The 26,714-nt window shown below is 51.9% G+C and overlaps 1 protein-coding gene across 1 annotated transcript in view; it reads right to left on the bottom strand.

Annotated features, from left to right (window-relative positions):
• Slc6a1 (solute carrier family 6 (neurotransmitter transporter, GABA), member 1) overlaps positions 1–26,512 on the bottom strand; it is a 34,891-nt gene extending 8,379 nt beyond the window's left edge. The window contains exons 1-10 of the mRNA NM_178703.4: positions 26,271–26,512; positions 8,043–8,092; positions 6,960–7,284; positions 6,516–6,647; positions 6,300–6,400; positions 5,080–5,189; positions 4,228–4,360; positions 1,316–1,450; positions 1,019–1,122; positions 465–589 (exon numbers count right to left, since the gene is read on the bottom strand). Of these exons, the coding sequence (NP_848818.1) occupies positions 465–589; positions 1,019–1,122; positions 1,316–1,450; positions 4,228–4,360; positions 5,080–5,189; positions 6,300–6,400; positions 6,516–6,647; positions 6,960–7,197 (1,078 nt within the window). The 5' untranslated portion in view covers positions 7,198–7,284; positions 8,043–8,092; positions 26,271–26,512. The remainder of the gene's footprint in view (positions 1–464; positions 590–1,018; positions 1,123–1,315; positions 1,451–4,227; positions 4,361–5,079; positions 5,190–6,299; positions 6,401–6,515; positions 6,648–6,959; positions 7,285–8,042; positions 8,093–26,270) is intronic.
• Positions 26,513–26,714: the final 202 nt, after the last annotated feature.

Below are 26,714 nucleotides of genomic sequence, written 5' to 3'. Positions count from 1 at the left end.
GTGAGTAACAACCTTTCTGGTTGTTACTCTGGGGCAGAGCAGTGGGTGAGAGTCTAGAGAGTTCAGGGAAAATGGAATTGGAGAAGGGGTTCCCTTGTGGGTGAGACAGGAACCATAGCAAAGAGCATTTCTGACATATCCAACCCAGTTCTCTAAGGGACAAGTCACATCACCTCCCTGAATCTCAGAGGGCTCTACCTGGCACACAGTTCCTCCTGCTGTGGCTTGCCCTGGCCAAAAGGAAAAAGGGGTCAGACCCTGAGGATCTTCCTGACTTTGGCACTGTCCATGGGAACAGAGTGGGCACAACCCACACAGTGACAGTGTTTTCAGAGCAGGGCAAAAGTCTAGCCTGGAGAGCTTTGTATCATGGAGGTGATTGTAGCTCATCTGGGCCCACACGTGCAAGCCTCAGGACCACACGCATCATGGCAAGCCCTGCCTCCCCCACGTAGAGCACCGACCTGAGGCTGCCACATCAGCTATGGACCTCTTGGTGACATGAGCCATGAAGCCCACGATGGAGAAGATGACGAATCCGGCAAACATGCTGGTGCAGGAGTTGATGCAGCAAACGATGATGGAGTCCCTGAAGAGCAGGAGGGCCGGTGAGGTGATTGGGGACGACTACAGGAGAGTGGGACCAGAGGGCAATAACCTCTGAGGGAAGGGAAAGGGGTTCTAGAAGAGGAACTACAGGAGCAAGGCCAGAGCAAGCCAGGCAGGTAGAGCAGAGAGGGGTCTCCTAAGAAGGTAAAGAGAGATCTAATAGAGTAGGTGTGGCTACAGAGGGCGTGGAGATGGAGGTTCCACAGGGGATGTAGTCTCAGATGAAGAGCGTGTATGGCCTCCAGCATGTGACAGGGGAGAAGTGCTGGAGATAAGTGTGTATTACTGAGGTAGGCACAGGGTTAGGGGTTGGCAATCATCCTGGGGCGTGGCCTCAGTGTGCCTCCACCAGGAAGGCATGTTTAGGGGCGTGGCCAGGAAGGAAGCCTCAAAGCCCGCCCCCTCGCACCTGTACACATTGTTGTGGAAAGAGTTGTAGCTTCCCAGAGCAATCAGGGACCCCAGGCCCAGCCCGTAGGAGAAGAAGATCTGGGTGGCGGCGTCAAGCCACACCTGCAGACAGAGGATCAGAACCTCAGAACTGATCAAGGTCAGAGTCGACATCTTCATCGCTACCGCGGCCTCCTGGGAGTCCTCAGGGATTATCTGCTCCATCCGACCTGCTCAGATACCTAGTGCCTGTAGCATGCTCTTGACTCTGGGGATCCATTTGGGCGGGACAGGGCGGGGCGAGGCAGAAGCTCACCTCAGAATCAGACAGCTTTCGGAAGTTGGGTGTGATGTAGAAGAGGATCCCCTCCTTGGCCCCGGGAAGCGTCACTCCACGGAAGAACAGGATGATAAGCATGATGTAGGGGTACGTGGCTGAGAAGTAGACCACCTACAAGCAAAGGACTGCAGGGCTGCCCCTCTCCGCAACACCAGATCTGTTCCTCCTCCTCCTCCTGGAGCCGCCCCATCCCTGGATTTCTAGCCTGGTAGGCGTGCCCACCTTTCTGAAGCCCCTCCATGGAGTCTCCACCACTGGTTAGCACCTCCCCCATTCCTGTTGGCTATCCTCTGTCCCTTCTCCTCCCAGGTGCGTGAGGCCAGTGCCTGTCTTTGGCCAGGCAAGGAGAAAGACTCACAATTCTGGGAGGGAAGACACGCCACGCCTCCCCCCACCCCCGCCCCAACACACACACACAGAGCCAGAGGCCATGCCCCATGCTTAGAACTCTCTGTGAAGCTCAGAGATGGCCTCAAACTCACAGTGATCCTCATCCAGAGTGTTTGGGTTACAGAAGTGAGCGCTAATTTGGGGGTTTGGTGGTAGTGGGTGTTTGTTTATTTGTCTCATTATGTAGTTCTGACTGGTCTGGTACGCACAGAGCCACCTATCTCTACCTCTGCAAAGCTGAGATTAGAGATGTGTGCCACCACACCCAGCCCCCATCTCTCTATTTTTTTTTTTTATTTCTACATTATCTGAGTGACACAAATGACAACAGGGAGAGTTTAAGTCCAAGTGGACATGCACACAAGGTCCCATAGACAGCTCCTACTGGTTACATGAGGGACAGGTCCCGGCTGACATCTCTGTTCTCCCAATGCTTAGGGCAGTCTATGGCATTCAGTGGACCCTTGGTAGGTGTCTGACAATCATATAACATTTTGGTTCTCACTTGTTCTGTACAGTTGAGCACATGTCCTTGCAAAAGAGCACAAATGCAAAAAAAAAAAAAAAAAGGAAAAGAAAAAAGAAAAAATGGCCTCTTTAACAAGTGTGTGAAGCTAAAACACACAGGCCAAGCTCGTTCCTAATCATTGCTTCACTGTCTCAGGAAGAAAATGATCTTTAATTACAGAAAGTCCTTTGGGAGGTTCCAGCTCCCCGCTCCAGCTTTCCAGCTATATGGAGATCTAAATGCAACACAGAACCTGTCTGTATACAAATCTTTATCTTAGAAAGTATCATTCCACGCTTGGGAAAACGTCCAGCTGTGCAACTACCAAATCTAAAACCACCAACTTCTCCCAGCTTGTGACCTATGTTGCTTGAGAACCTTCTGGAAATGGAACTGCAGATGGCAGGGTATGGTGGCCTCTGTGTTGCAGAGTATGTTTAAACTTTGTCTTTTGTCAGACCCATCACTAAGGAACTGGTTTGCACAGTGCTTCTTTGTGACTCTGGCTGCCCCAAAGTCTGATGTGACCCCCCCCCCACTTATTGGATTCTGAGATCCTCAGTATTAGGGGAAAAAAGCAGCCACAAACCATGAAGAAACCAACCTAAAAAAAAAAAAAAAAAAAAAAAAAAAAAGAGGACTCAATCATTAGTATGACTTTGGGTAATTTCTTAACTTCTCAGAGCCTTAGTTTTGCTTGTCTAGCAAATGGGTATGATTTTCCATCTCAGTGAGCAGAGAGGCTGTTGTATGAGGACACAGGCCATGCCTAACACTTAGTTGCTGTCTGTATTTCCCTATTCTCCATGCCCAGCAGTAGGCTGAGCACACAGTAGGTTTCCAATAGAAACTTGCTGAAGGACAGCAATCATGGATGGGTCAACATCCCCAAATGATACAGTGGGGGAGGTCCCTACTCTCTGTCCTCAATAAGTAACCAGTCCGTGAATGCAGCCAGATGGCTGGGCATCCTCACCCCCACCAATGGTTATAACTGGTATTAAACACAGAGTTTCCACATGAAGGATCTTAGCTAGCATTCTGCTTAGATCGTCTCTCAGCCTGTGACGACCCACTAGCGGATGAGGGGACTGGGACTCAGAGGGGTCTTGTGACTTGCCCAAGTGCACACAGCTATTCCTTGGGAAGCTGGGTTTATAACACTCCAAGGCCCTGAACAAAGCCCCCATTCTTCTGCTTCCTGGAGTCAGCCTGGAAGGGCTCTGTACCCACCTCTGCTCTCCTTAGTCCTAGGGAAGATAAAGGGTCTTCTGACTCCCACACCATGTCTGAGGACCTGGTAGGTCCTGGGGTCTACTAGACTGCACCACAGTGTGTACCACTTGTAGAGCCCAGGAGTAAGTCAGCTAACTCTGCCCACAAACTCTTTAATCGACTTGTGCCAGACACTCTCCCAGATCAGTGTCCAGAAGGCTCTGGCCAGATGCTCCAGCTTGGCCCCCATCTTCACTTACATAAACTAGATAAAAATGGCAAGTCCCCTCCCTAATGCTGGAAATCCCGATAGGTACCAGGAAACCACCGAATAAATGTTATCTCACAGGAGAAAAACAAGTTTCAGGGAGGCAAGATGGCATGCCTATGGTCACAGAGTCAACTAGCTATCACGTGGGGATCTGAGCTTGGGGTTATATACCTCTACCATCCATCCCATCATCATGGAAGATGGCACTCTGGGCCCCTGTACTGGACACAGGGTGGCCACAGAACAAGTGTAGAGGAAGTTGGTCCAATAGTCTTGGAAAAACACCTGCCATCTGGTTATGGCTCCGTCAAGCCCAGTGGCATCTGTGACCTTGACACTGGCTCATCCCGTTTCAGAAGAATGAGCCCAGGCATGGAGAGTGGAAAGGACTTTAACTTAAGTTAGATGGATCATATGGGAGTCATGGGCCCTGGGCCAGGACCCACCTCCTACATCGACCTGCCCCTTCTCCTGTGTGTCTCCATTATTCACGCATGTCCCTACCTTTCCAGTCCAACCAACACCCTTCCAGATGCAGAAATACACGAGCACCCAGGCAATGGCCAGTGTGATGGCCAGAGGCCAGCGGATCTGTCCTGGCTTGTCCAGTCCATCTGTCATCTGGTGCATGTTGCGCCTGGAGACAGAGGACAGAGAAAAGGGTCACACAGGGCCAGCAGGAGGTGAGTGTCCATGGCTCTGATGTAGACCATACCACCCCACCCCACCCGGGTGTCCCAGTCACACTGTGACCTTGTGGTTTGGACAGGGACTGTGGGCCAGGACTCTCACCCTGGAGAGTTGCAGTCATTGGTGTCAACCTCGACTCCTGGGCTACTAAGCTTTCATCTCTCCATGGCTCTGCTTATCCAGCCCCATGGACTCCTCATAAGTTCCAGGAAGGACCATGTGGTCACTCTCCTGCCTGAGACCTTGTAGTGCACAGGACCCCCTTGTCTGAGTCTGGAGAACAGATGACTGAGACTTCCCAACATCTGCCGTGCACCTTAATCCCTCAGCAGAGCTCCTCACTGGGCACCCTCTGTAGCTGCCCCCTCACTGTGCCTAACACATGTTCCTCCCCACTAAGTACCACTGACCACCCAACCCCACATGTGATGGTGAGCAGCCACACTCTCCTGTAGGCTGTTCCAGGCCACCTCCCCTACCCTGCACGTCTCCCTGCCTATATGAGCCACCTGCTGCTGTCACTGTCTATTGGCAATCCCAGATCTCTACCGGCACACAGTAGGCATTCAAGAAACATTCAGGAATGAATGGCTGAAGGAAACACCACATTGCCTGCCACCACCCAGCTGGCACACCCTCCCCAGCCTCACCCCAGCCCCCACTCACTCCCAGAACTCCACCACGGCGCTGGTCATGTTGGTGGTATTGACCAGGCTGTAGTTGGAGAAGCAGCGGTCAGTGTTCCACGGGTTGTCACACTGTTTCCATGGCAGGGTCTGCAAGGGCAGAGTCACAGACAGATCCCACTCAGCCCCTGGGGCTGGCCAGAGAGGACCCCACTCACCCAGCCCATCCTCATAGCCCCACACACTTGCTCACAACCGATTTTCCATCTCTTCTTCCCCGAGAGCTCTCAGAGGAAGGTGGGCAAGATCACACCACCCAAATCTGAACTCTTGCCCCTCCAAGAACTAGCTTCCAAGCCATACTGTGTCCACGCTGTGTCCACAGGGGTGACCCCAGCAGACAGGGTTTGTCCTACATCCAGCCTGGCTCTAGACTCTTTACACGTGATTTATGGAGTGAGTTTCAGTTTTTGTTTCCTCCCTCTTTCTGTTCAAATACAGGTCGTGTAAAATTGACCCCTGCTCTGTGTGCAGCTGAGCAGCATGAAGCACACACAGTAGTGTGCAGCAGCTCTGAGCAGCATGGAGCACACAGTAGTGTGCAGCAGTTCTCTCTAGGACCTTGGTCTCCTTTATTCACTAACTCCCTGTCCTCCAGGCTTCCCCATGATGACTCCTGTCTCCTGGAATCTGACCACCTTAAGAAGCACATGCAGGCAGAATCACACAGCATCCATTTTCTGTGATGGCCTTAACGTCTTCAAATTTCATGTCCACGGTACATGGGTCAGAGTTGTTTCCTTTGTCACACACACATGTGCATCCAGTCACACGTGTTCCCTGGGGACCCCGGGGTGGCTTCTGAATGGCTCTTATAAAACATGATGCTGTAAACATATGGGCATTGAGCCCCGTGTGTCTGAGACCCTGCTTTTGCTTCTGTGGAAACAGAATTGCTGGGTCACATTTATAAATGAGATCGGTTAGGTCTCAGAGAAGTTAAAGCTGGTTCCTGATGTTGCACAGCTGATAGACAGTAGAGTTAGCATTCCAACCCACGCTAGCTGAGTCCATACCAAATGGCTATCGGATCCAGATGTGGGATGCCTGGGGTGCGAGACTGTGACTCTCAGCATGGCTGGTCAGGGAAGACACTATAGGAGACAAGCTACACCCCTTGACTCCTCATTCAAGGATTGACCCAGTGAGTACACTGAGGATGCCCACAGGCCCTGTAGGTGCTGGCCGGTGACCACTCACCGTGGTGAAGGAGTTGTACAGGTAGTAGATGGCCCAGGAGATGATGACGATGTAGTAGATGTTCAGCCAGAAGGACAGCACAGCTGCCGCGAGGCCCACACCTGGAGAGAAACATGCACAGGGCTTGCCGCTGCATTCTTAGAAATGGGCCCATAGCTTCCTTGTCCCGGAGGATCTTGGGTGAGGCCCCTCCATATGCCCAGGTCCCTTACTCACCCTTGAACATGGGCGCCAGCTTCCATACGCCCAGGCCCCCAATGGAGGTGTACTGGCCTAGGGAGCACTCCAAAAGGAAGAGAGGAACACCCGCAAAGATGAGCGTCAGGAAATATGGGATTAGGAAGGCCCCTGGAGAAGAGAGATAAGATACACTCATGGCTCTGAGTCTCCCCACCAGCTCTGGAGTCCCACCCACCATTCCCATGTGTCCCGCCTGGAAAGCAGTATCCAAGGCAAGCCCCAAAGGCATCCTTCGTTCAAAATACACCCCAGCTCTTGCAAAAGATACAGAAGTTCTGATATCACCTCCACAGACAACTGTCATTGGGGACTCTTGAAGAGAGGACAAGGAGTGACAAATAGGGCCTGATCTCAAAGATCCTCCCTCCCCTCAAGGTAGACCCAGAAGATGCAAAGACATGGTCCCAGGTGGTCACCTACCGCCACCGTTTTTCCCACAGAGGTAAGGGAACCTCCACACATTGCCCAGGCCGATGGCATAGCCCACGCAGGACATGAGGAAGTCGAAGCGTCCCTTCCATGTGTCCCGGTCAGGGAGGTCCCCGGCCTTCTTCTGCACCTTGACTACCAGGGTTTTGGGCTTGTCGCTGGCCACAGGGGCCTCGCTGACCTCAGTAGAGATCTGCCCATCAGCCACCTTGCTGTTGTCAGTCGCCATGTCTCGGAGCACAAACTTGGCAGCGGGGATCCTGGCAGGTGGGCGCGAGATGTCAGCTCCAGTCCACGTGGACAGCAGCTTTGCAGCCTGGGATTGTTGTAGGACAGAGTGAGTTATAGTTAAAGAGGTAGCATAGAAATAAAACTGCCTTCAGGTCAGTTCTCTTTTACCAGCTGAGTGCTATTACTTAGTACTAGTCATAGTACTAAGTACTAGTACTTAACTCCTGTTGACTCTGTCTTTTGTGTATGTGTCTCGTATATATGGGGTAGGGGTCAACTTTGGATACCATTCCTCAGCAGTTGTCCATTATTTCTGAAACCATGTCTTTTGCTGGCCCAGAACTCACAGTACAGGCTAGGCTGACGGACCAGCAAGTCCTGGGGAATCCTCCTGTCTCTGCCTCCCCAGTGCTGAGATTACAAATGTGCACCCCCACACCTGGCTGAGTGTGGGAAACACGAGCACATCTGGGAACACACAGAGACGGCAAAGGAGGCTGTCGGGCCTCCACCTCTCTCACCCCCAGTCGTAGTCACTTGAGATATGGTCTCTCTTAAACCTAGAGAACATGGTTCAGCTACAGCGGCTGCCAGCAAGCTCCAGCAATCCTTTTATCTCTACTCCTGGAGCTGGGGTTACAGGCCATGTGGTCATGCCTGGCCTTTTACACTGGTGCTGGGGCTCAAACTCAGAGCCTCATGTTGATGTACTTGACAGACTGAGCCATCCCCATGGTTGCTCAGTTTTCCCATCTATCCAATGGTGCCAGTCTCTCCTGGCTGCAGCAAACTCAGCTGTTGGGTCTGCCAGGCTGTGATTTGTCACCTGGCTGCTTATCTTACCTAATCGATCTCTGCTAGGAGTCTTCTCCTAAAGGCTTTCTCCACAGAGCCTGCAGAACAGAGGGGGGAGAAGGGCAGGGAGGTGAATGGACAGGCTACACCAGATGGAGCTAGACTGTCAGCAGGGGGTGACAAGCGGGGAGAAGCAGCTGAGACCCAGACAGGGCCTGTGACTGCAGAGCGTCCCCAGCCAGAGTGACAGTGGTGAGTCCATGCAGCATGGCGCTGGCCTGCCAATGCGGAGACATGCGGGATAGGCTGTGCGGGAACAGCTGTGGCCATGGTCGGGGTGCTCCATAATTTCACCAAATGGAAAAGAGAAGCCGGGGCGGAACATTGCTCGAGGCATGTTGGGACTCAGGAACCAGGCTGATCTTTTCTTTTAATATGCAAAATTAAAGATTATTCTAGCTGATATTGTTCTCTATCCTCCATATAAACTTGAATAAATGTTATTTAACAACAACAACACCAACGATGTCAGAGCAGAGCGAAGAGCCCTATATTTTATAGCAAGGAAGGTGGATTTGGGAAAGCCATCTTCAGGTGTCCTATTTAAGGTTCTGCCCCCTAAATTGTAAACAGACGGTCATGGAATTTGTTTTCTTCTGTGTCAATTTTTTTCTAGAACATTCTATAGAAGGTGTTCAATAAAACAACATAAACTAAACTTATGGAACCCTCAGGACAAACTGGAAAGACGTGGCCACCACACAGGGAATGCGCAAAAGCCATGGGTGGCGTGGGCATTGTGCCTGGGATCTGCCCCGATGCCTGGTGTGCAGTGCATGGCCTTCAGCCCCTCGCATGCAGCCTGTTACCCAGCGCCATGTGTCCTCCTCTTGGGAAAACTTCACGGCCCAATCCCGCTTCTCTTCTGCAAGGTGGCCAACTCAGTTTGAGCCTCCTGCACAGCGGTAGGCTTGTCCTGAACGACTATCTCCATTCTGGCTGGACCTGGCCACATTAGGGAGAACTGTGGCCTCAGGTAGAGGCAGCCTGTACCCTCCAGGACGGAGAGAACAGGAGGTGGAAGATGGGGCCTGTTCCATAATCAGGATATGCAGACTGCCATCTCAGGCAAGACAGACTGCTAGCTTTTGTGACCACAGTGTTCTCAGTTGTCCCACTGTCTATCCCAGTACGCTCCAGCTGCCATATTTATTCAGAATGATCCAATCACCTCAGTCCAGTCTGACCATGTGACTGAAGCTAGCCAATCAAATTCCTTCTGTAGGATTTTGGCATACATCGAGTCTTGGGGACTCCGAGGCAGTATGGGCTGCCTACCCTATACCTAGTGTGGCACAGAGAGCTGGCTGCTGAGAAGGAAGGGGCTATGTTGCTGATGTTCTAGCTTGTACTTCTAGGCTTTCGCCCAGAAACTCTGCTCTGAGATGCCAATAAGTGTCCCTTACTATGTTTTGAATGGGACACTTTAGAGGACAGGTAGATTGTGAGGCGTGACTCCCACCAATGTCATTGTCGCTGGAGCACGTTGTTACAAAAGTGAATTCCACCTTTTAGGCCTCTCTCTCTTGCCGTATCTCAGAGATATTCAACGAGAAGGCCCTTCTGATGCCGCTAATCTCCCGTAGACTCTCAGCTTCCAGAACCACGAGCCTCCAGCCATTATCCATCACTGGCCTGTGGCATTCTATGACAGAAGCACTGATGGGCAAAGGTCTTCCCCAGGGTCACATGTGGCTGACTCTAAGACTCTTTGGCCCCTTGGGTCCTCAGGAAAGGCAGTCCAAAGTCCACAGTCCTCAGATCTAACCCAGGGGTCCCAGGCAGGGCCACTTGGAAGAACTGGCCCTGAGAGAGCCAGGCTGTCATTTCTGTCTTCCAGAAATGTATGTCTGGAATCAGCCGAACACCTGCAGCATCCGAGAAAGAACTGCAGAGCCAAGAGCTGTGAGTTCATGTCTGTGTCTGAGCATAAGCAAACGAGGCTGGTGTGACGGAACTGATGCCCAGGAAGGACCCAAGATACAGATTTGAACTTGAGGTTGGTGTGATGGAATTGATGCCCAGGGAAGATCCAAGATTCAGCCTTGGACTTGCCTGGTCCTGAAGCTACGTTAGTCTTGAGCCTGACCTTGGCTCTCTCTAGCACCTGTTAATGCAGGGTAAGCTACCTCTGCTCTCTGAGCCCTATCTGGATAAATGGGAGAATGAGAACAACCAGGTCAGGCACACAGATAGGTATGCAGGGTAACTCCAGCACTAGCTGGCAGGGCCTCAGGAAATCTCGGGCACTATATGGACATTTACCACCCAGCACTCCTGGCTGCAGCTTTGTGGGATATACCAGCAGGAATATCACATATAGATAGAGGGCCTGGTACTCTGAGACTCTGGTCCCACAGTGTCAATCTGTCAGTCCTAGAGAGACACAGCAGAAAACCTCTGCTGTGGATCTTCTCCTCAGCCCAGAGAAAGAGGTCCAGCTCATTCCTGTCAGAGGCTGAGAGGGGAACAAGATTGGTCACAAGAAAGATAATTAGGCAAACAGAAGCCTTACTCAGAGGCTTCTGAGAGGATGGAGTTAATGAAAGAGACCAGACGGAAGAGTGGTGAGTCTCAGAGATAGCCCATCCCTCTTCCATGTAGCTGTGACCAAGTCTTAACACCACTGACAGAAACTCAGCTAAAGCATGCAGAGATCTGCAGGTCCCTCAGCCAGAGACACTTTTGTAAGGAAGGCGTGTGGAGCTGGAAGCCCTAGATCAGACCTGGCAAATAGGTCAGAAGTAGCCCTTGGGCTTGTTTTACTTGGCCAGAACAACAAGAAGATTCAGTTTGAATTAGAAGTTGAAAATGTGACCCTTTAGGACACAGTGTTTTACACAGTGGGAAAGCAATGCAAAGACCTCAAGGCAGGACGGAGACCTGGGTGTTCGAAAGACAGCAGAGAGGTATGGAAGGGAACAGATCCAGGTGGAGGGTGACAGGAGTCACATCACATGGGGTCTCAGAGGCCAAAGCCAGCAGTTCAAATTATTAATTTTTTTTTTTGAATCTTAAGTGGCCAAGGATATCTCATGCTTCTAGATTTCACCCTAGCCATGACAAATGCTTCCAAGGGTCAGGAGCAGAAGCAGAGACATTCTTGGGAAACCGAGTCCAAGAGAGACACAAGGACTTGGCCTTGGCCACTGGGGCACTGGGACCCCACCCCAGAGCAGGGCCTGGAAGCTGGTGGCCTGCAGATGGCAGCCCAGCGTTGAGCCAGTGGCCAGCTGTGGAAGAGGGAAGTATAGCAGGGAAGCCCGAGGGACAATCTCCCTCTGTCTCATTGCTTCAGAGGGCCTGGTGTGGTCCTGTGGGTGGAAAGTAGGCAGAGGCTGAGAAACCAGGGCTTGACAGTCAGGCGTGCCATTGTCCCAGCACGTGAACTGTGGGTTGCAGGAGGCAGAGCAACAGGCTTGGCCTGAATTCTGCTCCTCCTCTCTCCCTCCCCTCTACCCCTTTCTCCTTCCTCCCCTCACCTCCCCCTTCTCCCTCCCTCCCACCCTGGCTAGGCCCACTGCTGCTCCATCTTGCTCCCTCCCCTCCGCTCAGTAATTACCAGGACGGCGGAGGCCTGCAGCAGCTGTAATGGCCCCCACTTGCTTTTATCTCTTTGAGAACTGTGATGGTTCAAGAAAGGAATTAATATTGGGTTTGGCTGGGTGCCAAGCGGAAACAATGCATTTTATTATCCGATTGAGAGGGAAATGCTAGGCCCACCCTTGGGACATCTGCTGTGCACCCAAGTCCCTGTGCACAAATCCTTTCAGAGAAGTGGGCACCCACTGTGTTCCAGGCATGTCACAGAGTTCTAGTGCCCAGACTGATTGCAGCTACATAAGCTGAGAGTTACTGTATTCCCCAGGTAGAGAGGGAAACTGAGGCCTGCCAGCCCAGGGCTGCGGTCAGAGGGACTCTCAGAGGGCTTTGCAATTCTGGCTTTGCTATGCATGGGGCGGCTCTGCTAGCAGCATGTCCACAGGAACGAGGTAGTGTGACTCGGGTGTGCTGGGCCTTGAAGCTGTGAGGAGGGACCTCACGTTTGGTGGGATGGCTTCCCATCTGATCCCTGCAGAATGCTTAGTAGGGATATTTGGCTTGGGCTGGCCTCAGGCTTCAAGAATGTGGTGAAAATCGAAGCCAGGACACACAGGGTGTTGCAGTAAGGGGCAGTTCCAGCTACCATGCAGAGATGATCAGCTGTATACACACTCTGTCACAGAGAGCAACTAGCAATGACAGCTACCCCGGGTAAGAGAGGCCCGAGGGAGGTGGAGTCCTGGAAATTGACAGGTGTTCATGGAAAAGGGACTGCGCCAGGCAAGTGTGACAGGAGTGTCTAGCTGGACATCTAAAACAGACCCGATTCTTGGACCCTCAGCTGACATTTAAGGGGACCAAAGAAAGGCCCTAACTGGTGTAGGCAGATTCTCTACCACACTTACATATGTGCACAAGGCTCAGAGAAGGCGCACAGAGAAGACTGGCGTGAGCTCAGAATCATACAGCACAAGAGTCGCTTTCAGTCTTTCAACTCTCCACGATCACTCAGGACCTGCATACCTTTTGACACCTCACCCTACCCCAAGGTCATTAGCAGCCCTAGCTGCAGTTCTCATTAGAAAGTACTAGATGCTAGGCTCTCTCAGCAACCCACTGAGGTGGTCCAGTCAGTTCTTTCCTCAGGGCTCAACAGAACCACACACACACACACACACACACACACACACACACACACACACACACACGCACGCACGTGCTGTTCCCAGCTCCATAACTAGAGCAGGCAAGAGTATGAAACACCAAAGCTCCATGATCAATAGTCCTATCTCGCAGACATGGGGCCATGATGCTTAAAGAGGTCAAATGACCAGTCCCACATCACACAGAGCTTAACCTGGGCCCTGGAGTCAAGAGTCTGACAAACCACATCCCTTAGCCTGTGCATCCTGGGATCAGGCCTGGGTAAATCCTCTGATGCTTTAGGCCTCCTGGCCCCAGAGTCCATCCCAGTTGGTTTGGCCACAATGGGAGAGCTGGAGCTGCTGGGAGATGAAGTTGCCCAGGCAAAAGGAGATGGAAACTGAGACTCTGGCCTTTCCAGGGAGAAGGCAGCTGAAGGTACCCCAACATCCTGGGTGAGAACATCAACTATATACAACAGCTGTGGCTGCCCTGAAGCTATCGATTGGCAACAGTCCCACTTCACAGAAGGGTAAACTGAGGTACAGAAAGGCAAAGTGACTTGCCAAGGTCTCCTAGCCAGAAGCTGAGTGTCAAGATTTGAATGGGGGCAGCCAGCTGGGCTGCTGGGCCTATGTGCTAACTTCTCCATTTTGCTGGCTCTAGAGGGGAACTCCTAATCCTACTTTTGGTATGCGGCCTGTCCCCAACAGGCAGCTTCCTCTAGGACTAACCTCCAAGGACATGTCCTGCTGCTCTCTGAAGAAACCTAAGAGATCACATCTCCCTGGGGCCCTTAGATGCACAGAGCACCATTGGGGCAGGGATGCCCTAAGAGTTCCTGAGGCCTAACCTACAGTCTGGCCAGCAGTCCTCATTAGTCTGGGAGGCCTGAGAGTGAACAAGAGTTTCTCCCCTGGTTCTAGGCTCACTGCAGATACGACCTGGGCTACACCTCACTAGCTGTGTAGACTTGAGCCTGCACCTTGCCCACTCTGTGCCGTGGTTTCTTTCTGTGTGTAAGCAGCAGAGGAGTGAGGCTCTGCTTCCCAGTGACCCTAGCCTCCCCACTCTCTCTCCATCACACCATCGGCATCCTGCCAAACCCTGCTCTGATACCTAATTATCTTCAGTGTCTGGTGGTGCACCTCATTTTGTTGAGGCAATTTCCAATCTAATCTGCCCGGCATGCAGTGAGCCAGGTCCCATGCTGGGGACTGGGGGATGAGATTCAAGATGGAGCCCTCAGTCTCTTACAGAGTTCCCAGGGCATTTGATAGATGAACACAGATGGACCAGAACCATGGATTTCTCCCTGGGCATAGCCAGTTGCTGTATGGGGCCCCGTGTGCAGAAAGGTATGTTTATACTGCAATGGGGCTACAGATCCAACCCACTAAAGGTTCCTGTATGCTTAATATGTTCTGTGTATCTCATGTGCCATTTCACTTTCCCTCACCACATCCCCATTGTATAGAGGTAGAAACTGAGACTCAGATAAGGAAAGCCTACCAAAGTCTAGGAGATGGTGTTTGGATTGGATGCCCAAACTGCTAAGCATAGTTCTCTGATGGCACACAGGGCCACCAGCACATGGGGAAACTGATGTGAGGGTATTTGGCACCACTGCCTGGTCCCTGTAAGGGAGGTGCCAGCTTTGTACAGATGGAACTCAGTTCCCCCTACAGTAGTACTGGATGCAAGCATGTCCTTTGAAGTACCATCTTTAAGGTCCAAGGACAGCATATGTCTCCAAAGCAGTGTGATGCTAGTGAGTATTTAACAAGGGACTCTCAGGAAACAAAGCAAAAGGCTGGATGGGTGGCATCTGCTGTTGTCCATGGTATAAACACTCCATGCCAGCCTACTGGAGTCAGTTGGAGGGACCCACAAGAGGTGGCATGGCTGCAGGGCTCTGCCACCAGCTCCACGGACAGTGTTTCAGATGTGGTTTCTTAGGCAGCCAGGATCCCACTGACCTCACGCTGAACCTCTCTGACACTTCCTCTAAAGAAAGCCCCTGACCACCCCCTCACTGGCTCTGAGCATGCTCTGTAGCCCCCAAGAGTGCCAGCTCAGGATGCCTCTTGGTCTCTCCATCCACCCTAGCTTCAGCATCCTAGGCATAGTGGGTGGATGTGAAGGAGGAAGGGGTGGGGAGGGTGAGAAGGAAAACCCAGAGGAGGCAGAGGCTGGGGAGAAGATACCAAGGAGGAGGAAAACAAAGGGAGGGAGAGAACAGGGAGGAAAGGGGGGCAGAAAGGTCTCCTGTCCTACAGACCCTGGAGTGCCCAGGGAAGTTGGGGAGCACACACTCACCAGAAGCAACCTGAGGTTGGAGGAGCCGAAGGTCACTTGGGGGGAATGATCTGAATTCAAACTTGGCCTCAGGGCATAGACCACTGATTTCTTTTGTAGATCCTAACTAGGTTGGGGTGCCCAGTGAACCTCCCTACTCAGACTTCCATGCAGGCAGCCCTGCGCCTTATCCAGCCCTGCACTGGACACAAGGCAACCTCACAGGGACGGCCAGGGGTGGGTGCCCTCTCAGCTCCTTTCCTGGCCGCCTGTGGTGACACAGGCTGGTTCTCTGGAGGGCCTCGGTTCCAAGCTTCCTCTGCAAAGGCTCCGAGCTCAGCCCACCGGAAGGATTAACCGGGATCAGGAAGTGAGTGGCAGGGTGGCCACTTGGCACTCTCTCACATGGCTCTCTGCCTTGTCAAACACACTGTGAGAGCCCATGGGGTTAAATAACCAGTCGGCCTCTTTCAGAATGCTGGAGACTCCCACGGGAGTTTGCAGAATGCAAATTTGGAGGAAGTTAAAAAAAAAAAATCTCTCAGGGCTAGCTGAACTAAACACATGGCTAGTAAGAGTCATGGAGAACTTGAGACCAGGAGGAGGCCCGTCTGAGTGGCTCGAAGTGACTCAACAGTGAAGGGAACCAGGAACAGCTTCAGGGTTCCTGACCAAGCATCCACACTGGGGTCACCCCACTCCCAACAATGCCACAGGCTTTATCCAGCCCTTCCAGAGGTATACCATCAGCAACAAGGTCACCCAAGGTCACCAGAGAATCCAAGGTCTTTGGGCTAAATAGGGTTTGTGGATATATGATGTCTGATTAGAATTTTCAGACTTGAATTTGCATCCTCTAGAGAGGGGGCTGGGCCCTGCATTGCTGTCACCTTGTCATTGAGCCCCTCACTCACATGTAACTACTAGGCCCCAGGTAGCCTTTGATTTGCAGTCCCAGGGTGCACAGTGCCATTCTGGTCCCTCGGCAGAGTGCTCCTCTGGGAGGCAGTAGAAGAGGGAGAGTAGAGGTGGCCCTCTCTGGCGGTGTCAGTGTCTCGGGGCGATGGAGATCAGAGACTCCTGTGAGGCTTTCTGCTTCCTTTAGAAAACTACAAATCTCATTCCTCTTTTCATAAGATCTCAGTCAGGGTGAAAAGAAATGCCTAGAGCAGCGGTTCTCAACCTTCCTAATGCTGGGGACCCCCAGCCATAAAATGATTTCCGTCACTACTCCATAACTGTAAATCTGCTACTGTTATGAATCGTAATGTGAATATACCTGTGTTTTCTGAAGGTCTTAGGTGACTCCTGTGAAGGGGTCACTCAACCCTCCCCCCAGGAGGTTACAACCAAAGGTGGAGAACCAACAGAATATTTTACAAGCCTGAGGGGAGAGTGTATTTTTAGGACTGACAAAGGGTCAGGTCCCGGGATCTAATGCTGGTATTATATTTATAAAGACTCTGTCGGAGGCTCACTTTTGCCAGCACATCTGTGTTCAGAGGAATTTCATGCTGTGTATCTCCACTCCATGCTATAAAGTAAAAACGCTGACAGAGCAAGGATCCCGGAAGATGGCATAGAGACTAAAAAATTCCTCTGGCTCGGCGAAGTCAGCTCAAACCTAAGAACTTCTGCTCAGGGTCAGAGGGTGATCAGACGTTTATCACAAACTAGGATGGGGAGAGCAGGGTCAGACCCAGGCCCTTGGAGCAAGGAAGCCTGTTTTTGAGTCACAATCAGAGATGAGCAGTACTGTGGGGCTAAAGGTTAGTTGTGTAAGCTCTCTGTGTAAATAGAGTATCATTTTACGACTTGTTCTTGGAGAGTTAGGTGAGGTAAGTACCTGGGACACAGGAAAGGCTCGATGGCTGACATCTTCTATATTATGGGATAATGGTAGGGAAACAGGAGGAGAAATGGTATTTGGAGGTCACAGCTACAGGCAACACAGGCCAGCATTAGATTCCAGAACCTGACCCGTTGTCAGTTCTAAAAACATAGTTTTCTGTCATTCTTGTAAAATACTCTAGGCCAGTGCTTCTCAATCTGTGATTCCTTTGCAAGGATGTGTGTGTAGGGGTGAGGGGTTGTTGAGTGACCCTTTCACAGAGGTGACCAAGACCATTGGAAAACACAGAGACTTACATTACAATTCATAACAGTAGGAAAACTACAGTTATGAAGGAGCTGGGGAAGTACCAGGGAGAGGTTGATCATTTCGAACTCTTTCAGTGAACTCCTCAAAAATTAGAATGCTACCAAAACCTGGACTAAAATGTGAACAGTACTCATTTGCCACCGAGCGAGTCCCTTGACCCTCTCCTGACTGCAGGGACCTGCCATCCTGTCAGCCAGTAATGCTACCATCACGAACAGGATTTAGTCTTAGCTTGAAGACTGGGTCTGCTCAAACAGGCTCATGAGCACAAACAAAATGGTTTCCTGCTTTCATCTCTATGGGCACTAGCAGCTCTCCCTCTGCCTCCGAAATGGCCACATGCCCAAATCCAAATCCAGCACTCCCTCTTTCCACTTCCAAGAAGGAATGGGGTGACAGCCAGCTCACATCCCTATCAGCATGCAAACGATGCACTCCGGGGTTCCTCAAGGTGTTACCCTCCTAGTCTCTGATCACCAATGAATCCAGGAGGGAAATACGTTTTACCAGATGTTCAGGAGAGAGACATAAATGGTAGGGGGTGAGAATGTCTTCCAAAAAACTCTGCAGCCTGTGGTCATTTACACAGCTGGCAGAAAGAGCCCAGCCAGGATGGCACGCTCACAGATCTTTAGGGACGCAGAGCATACAGCAGGCAAAACATTGTGTCTGCTTCCGAGGATGGAGGCGTTTGTGTGTTCTACTGATGTCCTAGCCTGGGGACAAGCATCCTGTGCACCTGCACTGACTTCAGCTACTTTCATCCTTGCAACTTCACAGATGGCTGCAGCCACCCCTGCTCCTGGCCTTGCTCCTCAGGCTAATGACAGATGGTGGCTGCTATCGAGGGAGCCAGTTGGGACTAGCTGGTGGCTTCACCTCCCATGCAGTACACCATCTTGTAATATCCTGTGAGGTGGGAAATGGCATCCCCTCCCCCACCCCCATCACCCATCACCATTTTCCAGCTGAAGATGCTGAGAATCAAAGATACATGACTTGCCCAGGGCCATAAAGCTAAAGAAACAGTGGAGAATTTGATTTTTGACTTCAAAACTGATGCCTCTGGCTCTGGGATGTGCAGTTTCCCCTTTCTTTGGGCTGACCTGTTCCTGGCTGTCCAGCAGAATCTTTACATTCATTGTCCTTATCGCTCAGGGGGAAACAAGAGCTCTGCAGGTACCTGAGACCACCCCTCCCGAGACCCCAGCAGTTAGCTTCTGTCCCTGATGCCAGGCTTTCCCTGGAATGGGGAGAGGCCAGGGGCCAGCTCTGCATCTGGATGGAATGACCTGAGCCTTGGATTTGCATCCCCTCTACCTAACTCTGTATGACAGTGAAGTGAAGTGTGCCTTTCTGAGTCGGCTGGGAAAGAAAGAAGCCACAGCAGCAAGCATCTCTGCCGAGGTCCCATCCCTGGGCTCCCATGTCCAGGCTCCCATGCATCCTCTAGGGGAGCCTAATGCCTAGACATAGTCAGTCCCCTCTGCTCTCGCTGGCTCTCTCACTCCAGAAGCTCCCGAATCAGCATTCCACGCACATCACTCCCCTTGTGCAACGCCATTATCTCCCGAGGACACATGCTCCGTTGTCACGGCAACCTGAGTCCTTCCTCCAACTCTATTTAATAATTTCTCAACAGTCAAGCTGGGCTGGCTTGGGGCAGGGGAAAGAGCAGCAGGGCTGGGTGAGAAGTTCTGGGTCCTAGCACCTGTTGTGCCTGGAACAACTGTCTAGACCTCAGTTTACCCATCTGTAACAGGGGGTCACCTGCAGTGGGTATGTTTGTGGTTTTAACTTCAAAATTGTGAGAAATAGCCTCCTAGGTCTAGGGGACCTCAATGGGGACCAATGTGGTTAGAATGATATTTTAGGCCAAAGAATAAACTGGAAACTGTCTTGGGCAATGGCGTTCTCTTCTGTTGAAACAATCTTTAACATGTAACCTCCAGACACTGAACCATCTGTCTTATCCTCCAGCATTAAAGCTAAGACTGGTTGGAGCATACAGCTGTGCCAATAGCCATAGTATCCCCCTTTATTCCCATTCTATAGATGGGCAAACTGAGGCAAATCAGTCCTCATGCTGGGAAAGGTCCAGATTGCCCTCAGAACCCAGTAATATACTATTCCAAGGCTGAATTGATGGGACATGGAGAATGGCCTGTCTGCTGTATGGCCCTCTACCCATTTAACCCTCAGCCCCTATTGCTACGTTCTCCATCTACATGGCTTCTGCCTGTCATTCAAGGAACCATAGAGATGATGGAGAGAGAGAGAGAGAAGAAAGGGTGATCTGGGCCCCTGAAAGGATACAGTTTCCACAATGAACATCTCTTCTTTCACAGAACCTAGAACACAGTAGGTGTGCAACATTCTATCTGCTACAGCTGATTGCTGACACTTGTCCCAGTAGCTAACTTGTTTGGGTCCCCAGAAGCCTCCAGGAAAGTCTTCCAAAGATACTATGGATTGATGTCCCAGGAGCAGCCAAGAAGCCCAAGCCTGGGAAGGACAATCAGCTCTGGGACCTAGTGATTCTCCATGGGAGGAGGGGGCTCTTCCCTGGCCCAGGATGATGGCTTTGAGCAGGCTGTCAGCAGCCCTACACCGCTATTGAACTCCCTCGGTTGACAGTTCTATTGAATGCCTTAGCAAATGAGCGGTACCACATCTGCTCTGTCATTACTGCCATTCACTGCCATTTGGAGAAAGAGCGCTTATCTTACCCAGCCATTAGTCTCGGGAGGGTGTCGTGGAGAAATTCAGGGGGTGAAAGGGAAGTGGGGTGGGCAGCTTCCCTCCCCGAGGCCTGCCTGGAGCCTGAGGAATGGGGTCCAGCAAACTGATGTCTATCAGCAATGCAGAGAGGGAAGGGACCTAGCCATGGTCCATGAAGCCTTAAGCCAGGCAGGAGGCAGCGCTCCCTTCCTTTCTCAGGTATGCTAGACAGACTTGATGCGGTCCCAGATCTGTCATGTGTCTGTGAACTAACCTGGGACAACCTTTCAACTCTGGGGCCTCTGCTTCCTTACAGAGGATACTGGTACAGTGGTTAGCTCTGTATCACATCAGAGTCAGATGGGAGTTGGGGGGAAAGGACACTGTTTATTTTGTGCTTCCTTCCTGAAGAAACCTATTCAGTGCCTCTGTGGCAGGTGTGTGCCTTTAAACCCCATCACACATCTATCCATACGGTCCCTTCTCACCCTTCTCCACGGATGCTAGGGTTTTTTTTTTTTAGGGGGAGTAGACCTTTCTTTCCTTTCTTTCTCTCTTTCTTTCTCTCTCTCTCTTTCTCTCTCTCTTTCTCTTTCTTTCTCTCTCTTTTTCTTTCCTTCCTTCCTTCCTTCCTTCCTCCCTCCCTCCCTCCCTCCCTCCCTCCCTCCCTCCCTCCCTCCCTTCCTTCCTTCCTTCCTTCTTTCTTTCTTAATTACAGGTGAGCCCTTGATCTCAAGCTCTGGATACAGTCACAGCGACGGCAAAGAATGAGTCCCATCTCCTCATGTCGCCCACCCCCACCGCCCCCCACCCCGACCTCTGCTCAGGTGCTTTTTAAGGAACTGAACAACATGGAAAAGCACCAGGCTTGACATCAGCAAAACACCCTGTCTAGACATAGCTACCAAGCAGGACACCCACTCCTGCCCGCAGCCTCAGAGTTAGAGGAGAGCATCCACCACAGTGCCAGGCCTGGGGTGGGTGAAGTGAGGCACCCAGCCTTGTCCAGGCCCCTGAGGTGAGGGCACTTGGGCAGCAGTCAAATGGGTGGTCTCCTGCCTCGCCTACTGCGCCAGAGGCAAGTGTCCCAAACCTTTAAGATGTCACATAGGCCAGCATTGAAAGTGTTCAAAGGTGATCCTGACCACTGTTCTATACTGTATTCTGCCACCCGACGCCCTGTGCCGAGCATACTGGCAGCTACGTGACGCTCCAACAGTGGGCCTTAGATGACCTGGCTCACATAGGAACATTGTTCCACATCCTTCCTGGCTCCTGAGACCACAGGCCCCCCTGTATAACCTCACAAAGGTAGAGGGTGGTTCATGTCACCCCAGTTCCTTCAGATGAGCATGCCTGTGTCATGCAGGTCTGTTTGAGAACACACATCTCCCCTTCTTCAGTGTCTGGCTACTGATGGGATCAAGGGATCATACTTTTGAACCCTAAACTCTGGACACGACCTAGATTATGACAAGTTCTGGCCAGAGCCCAGGTAAGGCTCAGTGACTGAAATCCAGGGAGAGCTCTTCCCTCTGCAGCCTCTGGCCAAGCCCACCTGTGTCATCAGCCACCTTAGATTCCAGGTGCTGTGGGCTCCTTTCCTGCCAGCACGGTGATTCCCAGGCTCCTTCTCAGGAAGAAATAGCTCAGTAAAGGGGACCAACATTGGCTGGGAAGCCAGGGGACAGATCAGAGCACTCTGAGCCTCAGTTTCCCCAAAAGACAGTAAAGGTAATCCTGTCTTCGGAGCATCTGGTTCAATAAAGAAAATGCTTTGAAGACAGAAATTCTACATCTTAGAGGAATGAGAATTCCCTCCCTTGTGCAGAGAGACATCTTTGCACATCTAGGTCAAGGTCACTTGGATTGAGATTTATTAGAAACCCAGCTTGAAAAAGATTCTCTTTGGTCAAGGGAAGACTCTTCCCTAGGACCACACTTTCTTCTCCTGGATTACATCCCCCATCCTTCCGGCAAGGGCACGGTTTACAAACTGTAAAGTACTATGCTGATAACCAGGGGTTATGTGGTCAGCACCAATTTGCAACCAACCAAAACATTAACTCCAAATGTTTCCACTTGCCTCCTTATGGCGGCTGCCTGCCTGCGCTCTCTGCTTTTCTCAAGCAATAAGGCCAGGGAGGCAACCTGCTGCCAATGCCTTCCAGGGCATCTTTGACCTTGAATGTCCCTCTGTCTGGGGCTCAGCTATCCCAAGAGCTGGCACAAAACACAGGTCTTGAAGACATCGGGCAGCTGACAGGTGAGCAGAGTGGCGGGTCACTGTCCCAAGCAGACACCAATTCCTCCCTTCTCTACCTCACTTTTGTGTCAGGACTATACCCAGCCCCAGAAGCCTGGGGCCGCTTTGCCAGCTGAGGGGGCTAACATCCTAATGTGCTCCATTCCACCCAGCTGCACATCTCCCCCCACCTCTAGAGTGCCACCGCCAATCATTCTCCAAGACCTGGTCCCCTTGTAATTTCCAATTTGTGAGAAATATAAAAATAGAAGCCCATTCGCTGCAGGCAGCTCACATCGAATCGGGTGCCACTTTCTGTGTCATGTCAGATCACGGTAAACGGAACTGATGGCTTCCTTGCGCTGCTCTCAATGGCTTCCTGAGCAGGGAGGTAGGTGGTGGGGACAAATGAAGAGATACCCGGAAGTTTGGGAAAGGTGGTGGCTGGGTGCAGGCCACCAATGCCAGCTTTAAATGAAGTACAGGCCATGGCATGGACCTGTTGGGATAAGATGGTGACCTCAGCTAGAATCTCAGTTCTGCATCATAACGGCAGAGGTCTCCAAACTTCAGCTTCCCCCTAAGTCAAGAGCCACTAACAACTGACTGATGCCTGGTCTTCTCGAGCTGTGGTTAGGCTCAGATGCTGGGGACGCACTCGGGAGACCCTGTAGTTTCTCTAGTGGGCTGTGCCTGTGCTTCACCGCGGCCGGTATCACCTGCAAGAGACTTAGAGACTTGATGGCTGAGTTCAGACTCAGCCCCATTTATTGTCCTCTGATACAACAAGTACACAGGGATAGGTATACACAGCTCACAGGAGCTTATACAAATTAAATGACACAGAAGTGTATCATGGGGCACGTTCTGTGGCACATTGTCAATATGCAGGCAATGACAGTTGTCCCTGTAGTTGCAATGCTGGCGTGAGGATGAGGGTTCTTGGAAATTGTTCCTCTGTTTACATCTGAATTCCAGGTCTCTGTTCAAGCGTCACAGCTTGCGTTCACACCTACTGCCTGTACCAAGAAACAGGGCCCTGTTCTGCGTGGGCTTCTCTCTGCTTCCTTCTGCCTCTGAGGGCTCAGAGTCAGTCTATGGTAGAGGACAGTGCTAGGTGTCTAACAAATTCACAGAGACACCTCTTCCAGGAAGCCCTATTTTGAGATTAGAATCTGACTGACCATCCTCTTCCCTCTCAGAGGCAGGGGGTGGGGGGTAGGGGGGAGGCTCTCTTCCACTACCTAAGAATGACTTTCAGAGAATAGGGCAAAGCTGTCAAAAAAAAAAAAAAAAAGTCGACAAATCCTGGAGCAGTGGATACTTGGTGACCTCATCAGCTGGGGGAGGGGCTGCTCTCATTAGCAGGGGGAGGAGCTACTCTTTGCAGATGAAGTCATTTCAAGGTCATCTGAAGTCATTCTAAGGTCATTTCCATCTCAGCGAGGGCTGACCACTATTCCCCAAGTAAAGGATTGGTAACATTGCAGCGCTGAGTGAAAAAGACAGCTCCTATTTAGGCAAAGACAGGCCCTGTTGCCACGTTTCCATTTTAGGACCAGGCAAGGAGGCATAGGGGTGCTCTCTCCTTGGGTTTGGCTTCAGGAATGCAATGGACAGAGCAGGGAGCTGTGGTTCAGCACAGCTTGAGATCAAAGGGCGACCTGTCGCGACATGGAACAGGCAGCAGGAAAAGGCATGGGACACTGCCCACTCTCAAGACTCTCAAGGTCGGGGGAACTTTCGGAATGCAGAGGGCTGCAAATAGGGGCCAAGTCTGGATTTGCTAGGGTCGACACTGGGCCGGGCATCCAACAAGCAAGAGACGGGGAGGGGGAGACAGTTCTGAATTCCAAGTGACCTGAAAAATCTCTCACAGCCAATCCTAGGAATGGCATTTCTGTGGGAGGCAATTTATTTAATGTTGCTCTAGATGTGCCACTTGCTGGGAAGGAAAAGAAGTAGCCATTTCTCTGACAGCAGGTCCAGAGGGACTAACTCACTGTCTGCCATGAAATCTCACTGTCACTACTCTTCCCTTGACTATCCCACTTTACAGATGTGAAGACTGAGACCGGGGAAGCACACTATGGCAGCCTAGGATTGCCTTGCCTCCTCCTTGCTGTGTGACCTTGACCAAGTTGTTCTCCCTCTTTGTGTCACCCTCTCCTCATTTCTGAAGTGAGGTTTAAAGCAGATCCTGTTGTACAAGGTTAGAAATGACAAGCTTGACGCACCAAAAGATTTTGACATTCCATTTCTTCTTTCCAAAGGGGATTAGAACTTGGCCAAGATCACCTGGCCAAGAAATTGTAAAAGTACCTAGCCCAAGGCATATTCATTCGTTCCTGGGTGTGGATTTGAACAAAGCATTTTATAACCTTCCTGCCTCAGCAACACAGGTAGACGTAAGGGCAGGTCATAGCTAGCTGGACCATTATTAGGCAATCGCCTTCCACCCAGGTGGGCTTTATTCTGGAACACATATTGAGTTCTTCCTGAGTTCTGGGTCTCACATAAACAAATTCACATCCCTTTCTCCTGGGTTGCCAGGAATGTCAAATACTGGGCTGAGACTAGTGTGGAGTTATGTGCATCTTTCTTTAGCCTTGCCTTCACCCTCTTAGCTGCCTATTCTTTGACCTCTGGACCCCTCGTTAGAGCCTCACCCAGGAGACCTTACTTCTCAACAAATGTGGGTCCCCAGAACACGGTTTCCACTGGGGACTGATCATTGCCGTTTTTTCCCTCAGTGGTGACCGGCCGTCTGTCTCCTGTGCCTTTCTCAGGGAACCCCACTCCACAGAAGCTCTGGGGACAGGGCAGCCTGTGTCTCACTGCCTGGGACTCACTGTTTGTCCTCTAGCCACTGGCCACCAAGCCAGCACTTGGCTGGAGCAGAGCGCTTTCTTTGTTTGCCGCCTGCCTGGCAATTCCTTTCTGAGGCTCAAGGGAGGCTCAGCCATTTTGCCCTCCAGCTCTAGGGAAAGCTCCCTCTTTCTCTCTTCTCTGCAGGGACTTACACCTCCCAGAGCCACTTTCTTTCTGCCTCCTTCGTTTGGAAGAGGGTCTGAGGATGCTTTGATCAAGACCTGATCCATCCTTTCCAGAACTGGGGTGGGGAAAGACTGCAGGGCACTTTGAATTCCCACAGATCGCTTTTGTTTTGCAATTTGGAAGTTGGGGTATGCACGCTCCACTGTTTCCACCAAAGTTCACAACAGAGAACATAGGCAGGACCCAGCACACCATTTTTTTTTTCTTTTGTCCAACACATTCCCTGTTTGCCATAGAAAAACTGGGGCTAGCATCAAGTTCCACTCGGCTGGACATAGTCCCTTCCCTGATGTGGCCACAGTCCTTTTCACCCCTGATCTTCGTGGGTGGGCAGGAGGTCCAGCCAGTAGACCTCAGGTGTCTTGGTCTTATAAACTGGCTTTCAAAAACCCATTTTTCCCCTTGAGACTCAGGTCTGTTTTGAGAGGACATTGGCTCCGTACAAAGCTGCCCACTCTGAGTCTCTTGTTGGAAGCCTAAAGCAAACACAGAACGGGACATCTGTGGGTGTCACCCATGGGGTGGGTGGGTACGGAGGGAAGCATGGAGAAGCCGTGATAATTGCCACAGAAAGGAAAGAGAAAAAACCTGGGAAAGGCAAACCACGGGAAGTCCTGGCCCGACCCACCTTTTGCACTGGGCATCTCTCAGGTGAACAGGACAGCAGCGCCAGCTTGCGCGCGCTCAGTCCCAGCTGCTGTACACTTTCTTAGAGACAAGGTTTCTTAAGAGCTTGAGCTGCCCCGGGATGGGAAGGAGATGTCTCCATCCTCGGGTAGTCCCCAGCCCCTCCATCCTCCCGCCCCTAATAAATAAGGCATGCGGAGACTGGGGATGTGGCGCAGGTTGGTCTGGCTCCCTCCTGGGCACCCCGCCGTCGGCTGGCGAACGAACTAGGACATAGACGGCACCTGGCCTCTTGGGACCCTCCCGCCTCCGGAGCATCCCTGGGATGCAGCTGGCGCACGTCGTGGGGCGAGGACGGGGGACGATGCAGCCTAGGGTCCCGCCCTCCACCCAGTGCCCCGACGCCAGCCTCCCTTCCTACCTGCGGCCGGGGCTGCGCGGGCCGCTCCGGGCTCGGCCGCGCTTGGACGCGGGCGCCTGGGCTCCTGGGCTCGCGCAGCTCGCCTGCAACCTCTCAGCTCTCTAGGGCTCCCAGGGCCGGCGGAGGGGGCGGGGCTGTCAAGACACGCCCTCTAGGCGGGGCTTGTCCGTGCCGTCTTGCCCGCCCCTACCTTTCAGCCTCCATCTCCCACCTTTTCTGTTCCTGCTCCTCTCTCCCAGTTACCTCTGCCCTACTCTCTCTTCCCTCTTCCTTCTGCCCTGTTCCCCCTCCCTCTGCCTGCCTCCTCCTCCCTCCGCCTACCCCCTTCTCTTTCCTCCCTCTGCCCTGCTCCCCTCCTTCCTAGGCCCTGCCCGCCTTGCCTCTTCTCTCTGCCTGCTGCCTCCTCTCTTCCCCATCTCCCTCCCACCTCCTCTCTCTCTCCCA

Source organism: Mus musculus, chromosome 6 (assembly GCF_000001635.26).
Source record: "Mus musculus strain C57BL/6J chromosome 6, GRCm38.p6 C57BL/6J".
NCBI classification, from domain to species: Eukaryota; Metazoa; Chordata; class Mammalia; order Rodentia; family Muridae; genus Mus; species Mus musculus.
This window is presented reverse-complemented; position numbering and strand designations above follow the sequence as displayed.